The 16,002-nt window shown below is 47.7% G+C and overlaps 1 protein-coding gene across 7 annotated transcripts in view; it reads left to right on the top strand.

Annotated features, from left to right (window-relative positions):
- The window catches only part of MAST3 (microtubule associated serine/threonine kinase 3), a 69,402-nt gene extending 59,407 nt beyond the window's left edge, over positions 1 to 9,995 (top strand). For 5 of the 7 annotated variants that reach the window (XM_074939762.1, XM_074939758.1, XM_074939760.1 and 2 more), the window contains 8 exons: positions 134 to 288; positions 1,038 to 1,270; positions 2,210 to 2,410; positions 2,991 to 3,217; positions 3,430 to 3,552; positions 5,417 to 5,553; positions 6,313 to 6,494; positions 7,235 to 9,994. In XM_074939762.1, coding sequence (XP_074795863.1) covers positions 134 to 288; positions 1,038 to 1,270; positions 2,210 to 2,410; positions 2,991 to 3,217; positions 3,430 to 3,552; positions 5,417 to 5,553; positions 6,313 to 6,494; positions 7,235 to 8,463 — 2,487 coding nt within the window. In that variant the 3' untranslated portion in view covers positions 8,464 to 9,994. Of the gene's footprint in view, positions 1 to 133; positions 289 to 1,037; positions 1,271 to 2,209; positions 2,411 to 2,990; positions 3,218 to 3,429; positions 3,553 to 5,416; positions 5,554 to 6,312; positions 6,495 to 7,234 lie in introns of all 7 variants that reach the window. The other 2 variants (XM_074939757.1, XM_074939755.1) reach the window with 1 other exon arrangement.
- The last annotated feature ends 6,007 nt before the right edge of the window (positions 9,996 to 16,002 follow it).

Below are 16,002 nucleotides of genomic sequence, written 5' to 3'. Positions count from 1 at the left end.
GTCAGATTCTCTGCTTCAGTAATTCAAGTGACTTTGGTGGAGCCATGCCGGCAGAGGCTGGCCTGTAATGTGTAAAGTTCCTGGCTGAACTCCACCTTCTGCTGGCTTCTAACATGTGGCCTCTTTGCTGCAGGTTTATAGCAGCTCTGAGTACCTGGCAGCCCACTCCAACTTGAGCTTCTCATCCTCTGAGCACAGTCAGAGTGAGGACAAAGAGGACAAAACAGAGCGGTGGGACAGGAGCTCAGGAGACGAAGAGAAGAGCCGGCTGTCGGGCACAGAGACCAGGTGAGCTGGGTGGGACGATGCTGCAGAGACCTGGCTGAACCTCCACTGGTGCATACTGTCCAGATCTCCCTCCGTGGAGCACGAGCCTCCTGTGCCTCTAGGGCAGTGGTTCTCAAACGTTTGTACTGGTGACCCCTTTCACACAGCAAGCCTCTGAGTGCAAACCCCCCCCCCTTATAAATTAAAAACACTTTTTAATATAGTTAACACCATTATAAATGCTGGAGGCAAAGCAGGGTTTGGGGTGGAGGCTGACACCTCACGACCCCCCATGTAATAACCTCACAACCCCCTGAGGGGTCCTGACCCCCAGTTTGAGAACACCCGCTCTAGGGGAAAGCGGACTCCCGAAGGCAGCAGGGATGAGCGGAGCGTGTGGACCCTCACACCATTGTTATGGCTTGGCAGCTCAGCCAGCCCTGGGCACTGCCACTCATTTGTACTGGGCTTTGCTTCTGCTCTAGGTAAAATATAGGGATTTGCTCCCAGCAGTCGCCTGACAGAGGGTGGGGGAGTCCCCTTGCTGAGGGGGCGGCAGGAGATCCAGCAGTGGGTGAGTCCTGCTCCTAGAAGACTGGTTTGGAACCCCAATGAGATGGTGAAGTCCCCATAGCAGGGTCCTTAGCTGCTAGCAGTCCAGTTAGCCCTGAAGTTGGAGAAGTGGCCCAAGGGGACCCTATGGTGTGGTGATGGTGTTGTGTCTGTCCCCAACCTCAGTCACTCTCTGACCATCTCTCTCCCATCAATAGGCTCCGATCGTGGACGTCCTGCGGCTCAACGGCCTACTCCTCCCGGCATGAGCGAAGCTGCAGCCCTGCCACCCTCACTAGCACCTTCAGCCTGGAGACCATGCCGAAGTTTGCTTTCTCCTCCGAAGAGGAGAGCCCCTGCCCAGGCTCTGTAAAGGCTGAGAGACCGATGTTTGTGCTGGGGGACCCTGAAGCAGGGGCAGGAGGAGTGGCAAAGTCCTCAGCGTTATCAGGTACATGGGCTGTGGATGGCGGAGCTGGGTATTAAGGATACCGCAAGTGTCACCTTTGCCATTTGGCAAAGCTCTATGCTAAGTGTGGGACACAGCGTTGTGTCTGGCCTTCTGCTGGGGAAGCAGCCTGTATACACTGTGCAGGGCATTTACGCTGGATTGGCTGGTAGAGGCCCAGGCCATCGGGGAGCCTCCAGGTAGTTCTAGCTCCAGGGTTCCCTGTTACTCCCCAAGGTTCCAGGGCAGGCGAAAGACCCTCTGTATTTATGCCCTGTTGGCACGACATGCAGACTCTACGCTCTTCTGTCTCCCCCATCATTTCCCTGATGAGTACAGTTGGAGACCTCCGGAGCAGGTGTGTTACGCTCTGAACATCCTGCACTGTGCAGAATGGCTGGGCATTCAAGCTTGCATCACTTGGTGGTAGGGGGCTCATCACGTGCCTCAAGGGGCCGGTGATAGCTTCCCCTGTGTGTGCTAACTCGTCTTTCCTTTATCCCTTTTTGGGGGTGGGGGTGGGGGGGTGGCGGCAGCTTGTGTGGTCTGTGAGGGTGCTGAGTGTGCTACACCCATGCCCCACATGTGCCCTTGAATAGGCACTGACAGGCTAGGGAGGGAGCAATTGCTGGAAGAGGGAGCCAAATGGGGGATGGGGCTTCTGGGGAGACAGCCATGTGTGGGAGTAACCACTGGGAACAAGATGGCCGTGGCTGGGCATTTGCTTAGTAGCAGAGTCTAAACCTTGCCAGTTCCTGTGGAAGGAGGTTACCTATGAGCAGGGGGAAGTGACAGTAAGGGCAGTGGCTCTTAGACTTGATACTGTTCCAGTGAATGATTCAGGACCATCCCCAGCTGGCCAGCAGCAGAATGGCACTGCAGTGGCATTATTGCGCCTAAGAAGTACCAGCTTGCTGACCCCCTTCCTCCCTCTTTGTCCAGCTGATATTGTCAGTCTGAACCGCGTCCGCCTGCGGAGCAACAGCACTGGCACCAAGAACTCCGCCTCAAGAGCCCTGGAGCCTGGGGTGGGCCGCAGGCTGGGGAGTCCGAAGAACGCTCCGGAGAAGCAGAGAGTGTCTTCAGGAAGCAGAGTGCCTAAATCTGCTTCTGTCTCAGCCCTGTCCCTAATCATCACCTCAGGTCAGTGGGAAGCAGCTAGTGAATCTGATGCCCAGTGTTAGCTGTGTAATTAGCGAATGCATGTTTCAGGCTGGAACATCTCCACCATGTACTCCTGCATTTTGGCCCCACAATGGCAGCCCTTTGTAGCTTTTATTGTCTGTGTTACACTTTCAACAGCTTGAGCGTTACCAAGAAGGCTTCCCAGGCAGTTCCTGCTCAGTTATGCCCTCTTGGGTTCCTCTGTGCCCCTCGGCAGTGGGACCCATGTAAGTGATAACGCTGAACAAGAGCCAGAAAGTGGAACCAGCTTTTGATGAGAGGGAAGCTGGCAAATCTTCAGAGTAGCAAAGGGAGACAAACTGTACAGACGGTGGTAAGGAAGTGAGATTTTTAGGCTCCTTTGTGGAGTGGACTGAGGTGCTCCTCACTCGGGCAAAGAAGTTTCTGCATATGGTTGTCTGCCAGGCCAAGTCCTGTTAATAACAGCAGAGTTTGGCAGCCCCATTACTCTTTGGTGTGAGGGGACTGACTCCCCGCTGTGCAGTGCTGGCAGGCACGTGGGATCCAAGGGGAAACGGACACTGTCTGTTGTTTGTAGATGACTCTGGCAGCGGAGCCCTCATGAGCCCCATCTCCCCACACTCTCTCTCTTCCAACCCATCCTCTCGGGACTCGTCCCCAAGCCGGGATTCCTCCCTCAGCATCACCAGCCTGCGTCCGCCCATCATCATCCACAGCTCTGGAAAGAAATATGGCTTCACCCTGCGCGCCATTCGTGTGTATATGGGGGACAGCGATGTGTACACAGTGCATCACATGGTGTGGGTAAGTGACTGGCTGGGGATTCTGCACGTGAAGGGAGCAGTGTTGTGCTGCGCAAGGCACGGTGCTCTGCATGCTGAGCATCAGTGGTGTAACGGGACCAATGTCCTCTCAAGAGGAGAGGGAGGTGGCGCCAACTGGCAGTGAAGCCTAAACGCTGTGTGAATAATCCTGAGGATCTGCCTAAGTAACGTTTCCTGGTTCTTCAATTCCAGAGCGTGGAAGATGGGAGCCCTGCCCAGGAAGCTGGGCTGAGAGCTGGGGATCTCATCACACACGTGAATGGAGAGTCTGTGCTAGGGTTAGTTCACATGGATGTTGTGGAGCTGCTGCTGAAGGTAAACAGCTTGCTCTGGGTGTAAATGTGCTACCGGGTGCTTTTCTCTCTTTGTGGAGCTCCTTCTAACACTTTGCTCCCTCTGCACATGCCTCCTGAGCCCCCGGGAGCAAGCTGCTGTTCAAGACTTTGAGCAGCAAACTTTTTGTTTAATTATCTGAGAGAGAGAGGGAATTCACAAATCAGCAGGAGTCCAGCGATAACCCCTCTCTGTTGTGGTTTGGCTTTGCCCTACGATAGTGTGGCTCTGACTCACATGCTGTGTCTGCTCCCCTGAAGCAGAGTTCTCAAACATGAGATGTACAGAGCTGGCCAGTCACTGGGGCCTGGCTGCTCCTCCTTGCTTCCCACTGCCAAATTCTATTAAAAGAAGCTGAAAATCCAGCAGAATGTAGTCTCCCATGTAAGCTATGGTTGGAATTGGCTTAAGGATTTTATGAGATCCCAAATGGGAGGGGAGGTGGGTGGGGCCGCATGATTGTGAAGGGGTGGGAAGACTGTCATGACTGCAGGGCTAGCTGTCCCCTCTGGTCGCTTGCTGTTCCCCACAGGTGTCGGGCCTCATGACTTTGCCTATCCCAGGGTGTAATTTCACATTTCTCTCATTCTCAGACTTGGCCCGGGCTGTAGTATCCTGTGTACGGACCATGCTTAGCCAGTAGGTCCAGTAGAATTCAGACACTCGGGTTCTTCCCTTCAGGATTGTGTGACCAAACAGCCTTCTTAAACCTATTGCTTATTTTAACAGTAGGAACAAAGCTTCTTCAGAAAAGAGGATTTTAATTCAACAAACAGTATCCATGCATGTCTGTGGCTTACCAGCCCAACAGTACTGTAGGCAGGACTAGCTTCTTCAGACACACCCAACAGGTGTCTGAAGTCTGGTTCCCCAGAATAACTACCCTTCTTTTCAGAGTGTGTCCCTTTTAAACTTCTGTAGTCCTTTTGTTGTTCTGTGTTCTTGGGCTTTGACCCTTCTGGACAAAACCAGTCCTGTAAGCTCAGCAGGATATTGAGCCTGAGTCCTCAGAGCCAATGGAACCATAATAGCCCGCAAGTGTTGGCTGAGGGGAAGCTTATCTTGAGCCATTTTTTCACTTCCTGCTTCTTTTTCCTTGCAGCCCCCTGTTAAACTAGACCAATATGTGTATACAGTAATATCCCAGTGACCAGGTCAGCATACAGCATTAATAGATTATTGCAGAACAGCTGCATATCCAACACAGTGCTATCTAGAAACGCTGTGAAGAAGTTTGAGAACCCCCTTGCCCTAGAGACCACATGGCAGAAATGCAGCTCTCCCTGTGGATGCTGGCAGCCCAAAATGTCTCTCTTCAAAAGGCAATTCTCCTGGGGTGGTTGGGACCTTTGTGTTCCACAGACTGGGCCCTGAGGAGAGGAGGGGTCCGCTCCCTTATAGTCCTGTCTCCTCACTCAGTAACAGTGAGACGAGCATATGTACGTACAGTGGCCCACAGACGATCTATTTTTAATGAGGTTTACACCCTTCCTCAGTAGGGTTAATTACGGGGGGACCTTCAGGGCAGTGGAGTATTCCATAGTCTGAGCTGGAGACTCAAGCTTCAGTGTGAGAGCGCCACTGGAATGGAAGCTCAGCCTCCTTACTACCATATGCCATGAGTGAGGCACGATCTAGCAGTCTGAGCAGTGGACTGGGAGCCAAGACTACCTGAGTCCTGATCCCAACTCTGACAGAGACTCCTGCTGTCGGCTTGGTGGACCAGGTCACTTATTCCGCGGGAGGTCAGACAAGATGATTCTGATGGGCCCTTCTGGCCTTAGAATCTGCTGTAAACATGCTCATGCCGTATGCGTCACAACAACTCACTTGGTGCATTTCACAGAGTGGCAACAAAGTAGCGCTGCGAACCACCGCCCTGGAGAACACATCCATCAAAATTGGTCCTGCTCGGAAAAACAGTTCCAAGACCAGGATGGCCAGAAGGAGTAAGAAAAGCAGGAAAAGGGACAGTCAGGACCGGTGAGTAGAAATAGACTGGGAACAGGATGACTTCTGTTATTGGGCATCTCTGTGTAGCTCTGAAGAGAAGCTGGCGTGTGAGCCCTGAAGTATCTTGGGGAGCTCTGAGTTTATTCACCTAAGATAGGGAAGGAAAACGTCTAAATGCTGCCTCCACCAGGGAGAAGCTCTCCTAACTAGTGAATGCTACTTAGTGTTAGCCAAAGAGACCAGTGCTTTCTGTACTTACTCTTGGGCCAGCATCCCCTTGCTTCACACAAACAGAAGGGGTGAGAATTTACTCAGCTTCTTGAAGCCACAATGCCTGTTAGTGCCATGTTATAGCATGCCCTGGGGAACACAGGTTGAAGGCTCAGTGAAACAGGCTGTGGATATCAAGGGCAAAGAATAGAGATTTTTCCTTTAAAAATTCCGTGGATGTTAATGGCTGCAGTAGCTTTTAATGGTAAGGTTCCTGTATGTGCTTGTTGGCAGATCTGGCTCTTTGCAGCTTGCTACAGAATATTTTTATAAGGCATCTTTTGTCTGAAATGGTGATGCAGTAAATTCCTTTCCCCATTGTTCATAGCATGCAGAATCCTGAAGTGTTGAGTTCTTGGCTGAAAACTCAGCCTGGAGTTGTAGACCTCCCTAGAAGACAGACTTGGGAAAAATCTTGTTTTTTAATGCCCAAGGGGAATACAAAGAGGTTTTGTGAAGTTTGTTTCTAATGGGCCCTTCCATGTAAATCCTGCCCCTGGGGCTTTTTTCATCTCGAAGGAGAAAGTGCCTTTTCAAAAAGATCTCCAAGCAAACGACTGTACTGCACACCAGCCGGAGCTTCTCATCTGGCCTCCATCACTCCCTGTCATCAAGCGAGAGCCTTCCAGGATCTCCCACACACAGTCTGTCACCTGGACCTACAACTCCCTGCTGCAGCCCTGCTCCAGACCTCCCACTAGGTAGGGGTTAGTTCTGATCACTCACCCAACTACGGCTTCTGCTACTTGTGAGATGGCTTGCCCTGTGCTCTGTCCATTCCATGGGTGGTGTATGTGGCTGTATAGCGTGTGCCCTCAGGCTGTTCCTGCAAAAGGATCAAGGCTGGGAATGCGACTGTGTCTCCAGGGTTCACTCAGGGGGTTGTGGACACTCTAAGCCTGCTCCACTCAAAGGAGAACACGTATGTTAACTTGTACAGATGGGTATCTCTGTCACTCATGCGTTTATGGCAACAGTGCTTTGTGCCAAAGGGCTTGTCTACCCCAACTGCTAACTTGCCTTTCAAAGGTATTTTGATATGTAGAGGATCATAGTGGCTCTTGGGAATAATCTTCCAGAGTAAATGAACATTTCCCTGCAAATTCACAGTAAGGGGCAAGGATGGAGAAATGCAGTGTATAAAAACACAGGGTAGAATGACAAGAGGGAGCACTAGGTCAGCTGCAGTTGCAGCTGGGTTCGTATGCAGTGATTGGAACCTGTGGGTCCCCCTGTGCAGTGCTGCTCAGAGTAAGGTAGCCAGGTTCCAAACCATTCAGGAAGTGCCTTGATTTGGCGTACATCTCATTCAGGCCCACCATATGTGAGACTGATGCCGGAAATGCTGACCTTGCCTGAGCCCTGTGATGTGTAGGGAATGTGAGTATAGTATTCATCTCGGGTGAGTTGATCTCTCTCTCTCTCTCTCTCTCTCTGGCAGATTCTGTCTCCCCACAGAGCACCTCCCCATCCTCTAGCACCCCCACCTCTCCTGCAGGGCACATCAGACCGAGCTCTCTTCATGGGCTAGTGCCGAAGCTCAGTGGTCAGCGTTACAAGGTGGGGCGCCGCAAGTCCACCAGCAGCATCCCCCCATCTCCCCTTGCATGTACTCCTTCTTCAGTCGCACAGCCACCTTCTCCTCAGAGGTCCCCATCACCACTACCAAGTTACACCAAAAACGTTCATTCCTTCCAGGGCAAGACCCTGTCTCCCCCCACCATTGTCAGGCAAGTGTCTCGGCCCAGGAGTGCCGAAGGCCCCAGGTCCCCTCTGCTAAAACGAGTCCAGTCTGCTGAGAAAATAGCTACCTACCTAGCAGAAAAGAAAACCATCAGCAGTCGGAAGCTCACACTGGAAATGCCTCCAGGAGACGGGATGGGGGAGTCTCTCAGGGAGCGGGAGACTCCTATCCAAGCGGGAGAGCTCTGTGCTATGGCTTACCCAGGGACCCCCCGAATGAGAGACTGGACAGGGGAAAGGCACGACCGCGACCAGGAGGTTGTTGTCATGAGGAGGCTGAACCTGTCAGAGCGCAGGGACTCCTTTAAAAAGCAAGAAGCTGTCCAAGAAGTGAGTTTCGATGAGCCAGAGCTGGTGCCTGTGAGTGAGGATGGCACGAAAGCAGAGGCCAAGCTGGACAAGGAGCATGCGCCATGGAGACTTTCCCCTCATGCAGCTTCCTGGGTGGAGACCAGACCAAGTTTAGCATTTGGTAGCTCTTCAGAGCCCCCAAACCCAGAGCAGATGCCTACTGTGGTGCCCCAGATAGCAGTTCAAGGGTCAGAGAGCGATGAACAGGAGACTAACACAGCTGAGTGGGAATGCCAAGGGTCCTACCCTATCCAGTTGATGGCCAGGGTTTATACTGAACAAATGGATGGAACTACAGCAGTGGAATACAAGAGTGTCTCCTCCCAGTGTAGAGAGAACCGGGGGCAGAGAGAGCTTTGTGCAGGGCAAGAGCCCTCACCAGCTTCTGGGTCCCCGCATAGGACATGTTGTGGTAAGGGCATGGTGGGCTCACCCCAGCTGAGCAAAGCGCCTCCAAGGCTGAAGTTGTGGGGGAGCTCAGGAATGCAGGAGCATGAGTGCACAGAAGCTGAGACGCCCAGCGCAAATCAACAAAAGATGCATGATCAAGCTCGTAAAAAAGTCAAGGATGAGTAATAGCCACACGTTTAGCAAAAGGAACTGCTAAAGGTGAACAGTCAACACAGTGACAGGGCATCTTCAACTCTGCATGAACTCCACAAGGGATCAGCTTCCAGAAAATCATATCTGCGCTGGAGACTGGCACACCATCCAGCTGCTGAGATGTGCTCTTCAAATTACATACCTGCGTTTTGTGAGAGTAAATGCACCTGAAATATTTTTAACATCAGACCTGGCAGGGGTGGGGAATAATTTGACGAATTTACTTACAAAAGGTTTTTGTACTAACTGGAAAGATGTTAATATTTTTGTAGAGCTAAGGAAGCTGCTCTGTTGTGATGGCGTTTCCTCAGCAGGACCTAAACCGTTGTAAATAGAAAGGACTAGACGTGAATCCTTATAACTAATTTATTACCTTTATAAGCTAAGAAGAAGCATCTGAGGGCATCTCAACTGACTTTTGTGCTAGGGGAAACATTACCGCTATTTTGTAAATGTTTATAATCCCACCTCTGAAATGCACTATATGTTCTATCATTTCTAAGAACCATTAGTTTTGCCCCTTTTGTTATTGTCAGTTTCAAGAGGCAAGGCACAAAGAAAACAGTTAAGAGCCAAGCTTTAAAATACCGTTTTTGGTAGGGATATACACAGCAGGGTATGTCTTGGTGCCTTATCTTCATACAGGTGTCTTATTCTTCCCAGAAGAGCTGGTCTTCATTGAAGGTAAAAGCAGTAACTTTATAATGATGGAATTCGTGTTCTGGAACAGACCAGTGGTCCATCTAGTCCAGTACCCTACTCTTGCCAATGCCAGATGTCTCAGAATTAGGCATAAATTTCCCTCTCCCCAATATGTTTATTTGGGAAGAATTTTTGCTTTGGTGTTTTATGATGCTCCTGGGCAGGGGACACGCGTGTGATTGATGCCCACCAGGAATGTATAAATCAAGTATTACAAATCCCAGACAAACCTTGTTGAACAGTTTCCATATCCTGGCCTTGTGCTGTCACTGGCATTGAACATTTCTCCCCCAGAATGTTGTGTATTCATCTCAAACACCAGTTCCTCTTTAGTGTGCGCGCTGAATCATTACTCTTCCACTATTTCTTCTTTGACATGTTGACTTGGCCAATTCTAGGACACAGTGGTACTGATAAAGGGCAGCAAGGCCTCTGTGCGCATTTGCCAAGATGGGATTGATTTTGAGAGTGAGAGTGAGAACTCCCTTGCTGTGTGTGGCCAGTTCCCATTTATGTTAATTGATGCTGCATATAAGCCATGGTGTTTGGGGTAGAAAATGAATGTTTTAGTAACCTACAGAAGTTCCCTCCAGTTCTTTCCACGTTGCGGTTATCTTTCTTGGGTGATAACAGATTCAGAGCCTTCCAGTGTCGCTGCTAGCTCAGCCAGAGAGGTTTCTGCAGAGTGAGGTGAGCTGCTCCCTCCTAGGTGCTAATTGTGTTTCCTCCCCACAGAGTAAGAGACTCTGCTGAGAATCTTACCATGTCTGCCTCATGGTAATGAGAAAAGGAGGACTTGTGGCACCTTAGAGACTAACAAATTTATTTGAGCATAAGCTTTCATGAGCTACAGCTCTCTTCATCGGATGCATTCAGTGGATCCGATGAAGTGAGCTGTAGCTCACGAAAGCTTATGCTCAAATAAATTTGTTAGTCTCTAAGGTGCCACAAGTCCTCCTTTTCTTTTTGCAGATACAGACTAACATGGGTGCTACTCTGAAACCTGTCATGGTAATGAGGATCACCAGGCTGGCTCATCAGGAGTGATTTAATCATGTTAATCTTAGTTGCAAGAGATGGCGCTTGGGGATCTCCTGGCATTTGGTGATTGATCAAAATTGCTATTTAGCAGCTGAGGAAATTGAGGGATTTTCACTTGAGGTGCTGCTGGCAAGGGGGGATGCACCAAGGGATTAGACTCCTTTAAATCATGTGACAGATATGTGATGTGATATGTGGGCTAGAATATGTCTTAGTGTGTCAGTTTATAAGACACTCCAGGATTCCATCTGTTGGAATCAGAAGATGACACCTAAGAAGCAGTTTGACAACAGCTAAAGAACCACAAAGCTGGGATTAGCCTATGAGCAATATCTATCCTCCTCTTGTCGCATTGTTAGGTCCTGTGTTCCCTGTCTTCATGCACCTTCTAGTTCAAATCAGAGGATTAGATGTGATGGGCAAGGAAAGTCTGGATTGGCTGATGTCCCTCGGTGCTTTCTACCTTTCCTTGAATCTGCAGCATGTGAGGACTGTCATTGTTCAGCTCAAGGCCCTGTTGTAAAGGGTGAGCCTACAAACCCTGCCCACTGGCTTTACATGCTGAATAAGCAGCCAAGTGCAGGTTACCTCTTGGCACCAGATATCTAACCTTGTTTAACTGTTCCTGTTTTCCAGCTGCTCTTGGCTAGCCTGGTCCCATTCATATTGTGCTCCCATGTTAAAGGGAGACAAGAAAGACTATAAATTTGACTTGACAAGAAGCACCTTCTTAAGATTTTTACTATGAGTAGAACCAGGAATGGAGGGAACATTAAAAGATTTCTTTAGAGGAACTTGCCGATTTTTTCCACTTAAAAAAAAGACTTGAACATCTCTCCTCCCAATCCCTCATTCAAACCTCGTCACCAACAAAGATGATGTAATTATTTAATGTGTTCTCTACCCCAGGTATGTCCTTTTCCTCTCTCCCATATAACCGTGCTCTCAGTGGCAACTCCTAGGAGCAGGGTAGGGCAGTACCACCTGCCAGCCTAGCTTTTCCAAACTGAAGCTCTCCTAACTCATTTGGAAAGTGTATATTCTTTAATAAACAAAACACAAATAGAATGTATCACTGGCTGTTTCTATTGTGTCAGCCTTGTTCAGGGGCTAGAACAGGAACTCAGCCCTCAAACAGAAAATACTAGTTGGGGTTTTGCATGTTATGCTGGGTTTCTAGTGTGGGGTTCTTTTTATGACATTTGGGCAGATTATGTGAGCTTTCAAGGACTCAGTGATGCTCCGCTGGCACTTGTGCATTCCTGCCACATTAACAGCATCTCAACATTTGAATATTTATAACTTCCAATATTAAACTTTTTAAAGGAAAAGAAAAAGTAGAATTCTCGTGGTCTGACTTCCAAAGACTGTTTGAGCTTGGGCACACTTTTAAATGTCCATGCGATGGTCAATTTGTACTTTTAGACATATAGGCAAAACCTAGATAGTTGTAGAGGTTTGTAAGAGTTTGTGTGATCACCCCATCTTGTATCTCATGCATGAGAACTACAGCACTGTACTGCCTATTCCTATCCTCTGAAAGTATTTGTTTTTTCAGGCTTTGTGTGAGCAATAGGATTGCCAATGAAGATGTAATAAGTAGGCAAGCTAGGGGTTTGATAGATCTGTCAGACCTCAAAGCTCATTCAGGGACCTGTGTGTCTGAACCAAATGAAAATTAGCTGAAGGGTTACTAATTACTTATGACTATTTAGAATGGGGGTGGGGGGAGAGAGAGGAACTTGTTTTCAGACTGCTTGTTTTAGACAAGATTGATTTTTATAATTGTATAGAGGGTTTTGTTTCTGTTTAATGCTTTTTTTTCCTTGTAGAGAGAGATTTAAATAGTTCTGAGCCAAAATAAATTAATCAGTTTGATCATCTTTTCTGAGATGTTCCACATGAGACAGAGTTGGTTAGGAAAAGCACAACTGGAATTTATCTATCTGTTTCCCTCCTTCCCTGGGCCAGGTTTCAAAATATTCATGCAAATATTAAGAGTTTTTGTTTATTTTCAGTGATTTGTAGTTTCTCTGCTGTATTCTGCATAAAGCTAATTTCTAAAACCTTCCCCAGGATGTGCTTTCAGAACATACAGACATTCCACAGAGGCTTCTGAGTGAACGGAGCATTTAATTAGAGCTCTACCTTTTTATTAAAAATGTAATAAACTACACTGTGTTGTCTCAGTTGTCTTTAGTTGTAATTTCTGAACTCCCTTTCCCTCTCGTGCTGGTGGATTTTGTATGAAGAGTCCCTCTGGCATTTTCCAGCATTTCTAAGGTTTTATATGATGTAAATGTTTACATTTGATAATGCATGTGTTTTTTTTCTAACTGCAGTGTTTGCAGAAACTGACACAGTGCAAGTATTGGGCTTTTATGTCAAAACACTTATTTATATCCTTCCCTGTACAGTTTGTATGGCGATGATATCTAACCATGTGTGCAAAGCTGTCAGAATGGTATTTTTTTATTATTATTTGTATAATGCTAATGTCTATGCCATTTTGTAGCACCAATCTCACCGTAAAGTGATTCCTTTTCCCACCCCAGACTTGAGAGTAACTGGTGATGCTAGCTTTCTATTTTGATTGCTTATTTAAGCAGAATTTGGTTTTTTTACGTTTGTGTGGCTGTTTTAAATTGACTGCTTCTCCTGTGTTAATCCTTGTAGTAGTTTTACCCAGAAAACAAGCAAACAATCATGTTGGTGGCCAAGAGCATGTATTAATTCCACATCATCAGCCTGTGGAGGCACAGAAGCACTTTCTGGTCTTGGGGTTTAGTGAACAAAATGGTTCTTTGCTAGAAGACGATGCAGAATGAAGTGTTTTTGCTTCTGAAATGATGTTGCCAACAATTACTCTCTGTTGTAATCCTGTTTCTGCGGAATCACTTGTTGTTTCCTTTTTATTTTTTTATTTTTTTTTTGCATCTCTCTTATTTAGGATAGGCTTTCTGCTTGCTTCCTCTGCCTTCTCTATTAACCACTCAGGAAGTTAGCATTGTTGTTTTGAAAAAACCTAAAAATGGACACCTCCTTTACATTGACCAGCTGTAAAAGGGGATCAACAGGACAGTGGCTGAACTAGTATTTAAGACTAAAACTCTTGTTTCAGAAGTTGTATTAAAAGGATTTTTATGGAAAATGTCTTAAAAGTAAACAGGACTCTGTCTTCCTGTATTGTACTGAACACTGGTCTTGGTATGAATCTATTCAGAAAGTTTCATGTTGTAATAAAATTGTTCCTTGAGATGGAACTGAAGTTCATAGCCTTCTGTTCAAGGGGGAGTACTTAGTTCAGAACTGCTGATACTGAAGCTTGGAAAGAACATTTTGGAAATAAATTTCTTATTACTCCTGCATGTTCACTACCCAATCTTCCTGATGTGTAACACGAAGTAAATGGCATGCAGTGTAACAACTGCTTCAATTCCTTCCAGATTTTGCAATTCCATGCCTGTGACTACATTGTCAGTTTGTTCCTTGGTGTGAAGATCTTGTTGAAGGGCAGTTCACATCCCAGCTTCATCCAGTAGATTCTAGAGTAAAATCCTGAAATTAGCTGAAGCACTAGCTGATGCTGTCAACTCAGCCAGCAGGCTCAAGACCAGGATTGCATCTGTGGCATTGACAACTGGGCTAATCAAGTAAAAGGATGCACAAGAGTGACCAGCCCAAGGAGCTAAAGTATAGTACCTGGCACCACCAAATATTTCTCATTCATGACCTCCTTCCCTTCCTTTGCTCTGCCTGTAACAAGTTCACTGCAACCCATGATCTACATCAGTGATGCGCAAACTTTTCCAGTCATGCCCCCTTTACCATTGGTCACCCTCCCTCCCCCACATCTGAAGTAATCCCTTACTTCTGCGCTGCTGCTGGTGCCAGTGCTGCCTTCAGAGCTGGGCGGCTGGAGAGTGGCTGCTGTTAGCCAGGGCATTCATATTGTTTGCGGTATGGGAGAACTATTTATTTATTTATTTTTTAAATCCCTCTCCTGTCCTGCTCTGCAATACCAACTCTTTTTATCCCACTCCCGCTACTATGGCAGTGGGTCCTGTGGGATGCATGGGATTCCAGTTTCTTTGCGCCCCCAACCTCTTGTGCATGCCCCCCCCCCCCAGTTTGTGTACCATTGACCTCCATCTCACTTCCTTTGTCTCCTCACGCTTTCTGAAAGCAAGTTCTCTGCCTCCAACTGCAGACTCTTTGCTCCCCTCAGCATCACTGCTGTCAAGCTTCTTTCATTTCCAGCTATTGTCCTATGGCATCTTCTACAACCCAATCAACCTGCCTCACTCTTTTGTCCTACTCCTCTGGGTGGCTGCCATATCCCCCACCCCATCCTCCAACCTCTCTGATTTGATATCTTTCCCTTTACTCTGCTGAACTGCATGAGGCCTCCCAATCATGGCCTGGACTAACAATCTTGGTGACTCACTTGACGTGGTCTTCTTCAAGCACTGCATGCTCTCTCTTTCCCATCTCCTCCCCTTTCATTTCTGTTCCCTTATTTATTTGTAGTGTGGTAGTGCCTAGAGGCCCCATTCAGGGATCATGGCACAAGGTGCTGCGCAAACAGGAAGATGGTCCCTGTCCAAAGAGTTTAATCCCTTTCTCCACTCTCTGATTTCTTTCAAAATTGGGCACACTCTTCCACTTCCTCTTGCACAGTTCTGTGACCTCAAGCCTATTGAACTCCACACTACTGACCCTGTCACTTCCATCCTCTCCTGCCTTGTTCCGAGGACGTGCGCTACTCCAGCCTTCTTCGGTGTGTGAGATCTTGTCAACCACTTTTTCCCCAAACCTAAGGAAAAACCCTTCCCTTACTGCCTCCTACCCATTTCCTCTCAAACCTCTTTGGGGATGCTATCTGTGCCCTCTGTCCACTTCATTCTGGCTTCTCTCATCAGGGACAGCACTGACCACCTGGACAAATCAGAAAGCCTGGTCTCTATTCATTCCACTCTAGATATTTGAGCCATTGTCTTCCAGGCTTACTCTGTTTATGACTGGTTGTCATCTGTGGGAGGCCTGAGACACCCTTTGATCTGAAATTAATTTAGGATGGACAAACTGACTCTGGCAGCACCCTGGATCCTCAGAAACTTGCATAAATGATAAAGTGCTCACTAAACATGGGCTAGAAAATTGGATTCTGTATTTACCCTGGACAAAAATAAAACTCTGTCCCCATTTTGAAATGTATTTCCAGTGAGCCATGTCAGCCAGTTGCCAAATCCAGTGTGCTTCGCTGGCAGGTGAGCAGCATCTCATCAGCACTCATTTAAACATGGAACTGGGCCTGTTCTCACAAAATATTTAAAATATGCTTTAGCTGAATCTAGCTGCTCTGCTTTTCCACCCTACAAGAGTCATCAGCTAGCAAAAATGTGCAAGACGGGAAAGGCAAATCTTCCTCTTCCATATGTACACAATTACCTGTCTGACACCTACCAGCTGAGATGTGTCTGCACAAAATCACGCTTCCAGCTGCCTGTCTCTCATTGGCATGGATTGCAGTACAACAGCAAAAGAATAAAACACAGGCTGCTCCCACTGCCACCATAAAGCTTCCATTCTGCGGGGAAAAGATGTTACTTAAACCTTTTGGAGCTAATCATGTCTCTCTCTCTATTTTCCTCACTGCCTTCTGGGATGGTAGCTGAGCCGGGCATGGCAAGACTTGCTGCCATAAGCATCAGTGCTGGAATTAGGCCAGAGCTGAGCTTCAGTAGATTAAGGAGGAGGTCAGACTAA

The sequence above is a fragment of the Natator depressus genome, chromosome 25 (genome assembly GCF_965152275.1).
Source record: "Natator depressus isolate rNatDep1 chromosome 25, rNatDep2.hap1, whole genome shotgun sequence".
Lineage (NCBI taxonomy): Eukaryota > Metazoa > Chordata > Testudines > Cheloniidae > Natator > Natator depressus.
The sequence above is the reverse complement of the archived record's forward strand: the minus strand, read 5'-3'. Positions and strand labels throughout refer to the sequence as shown.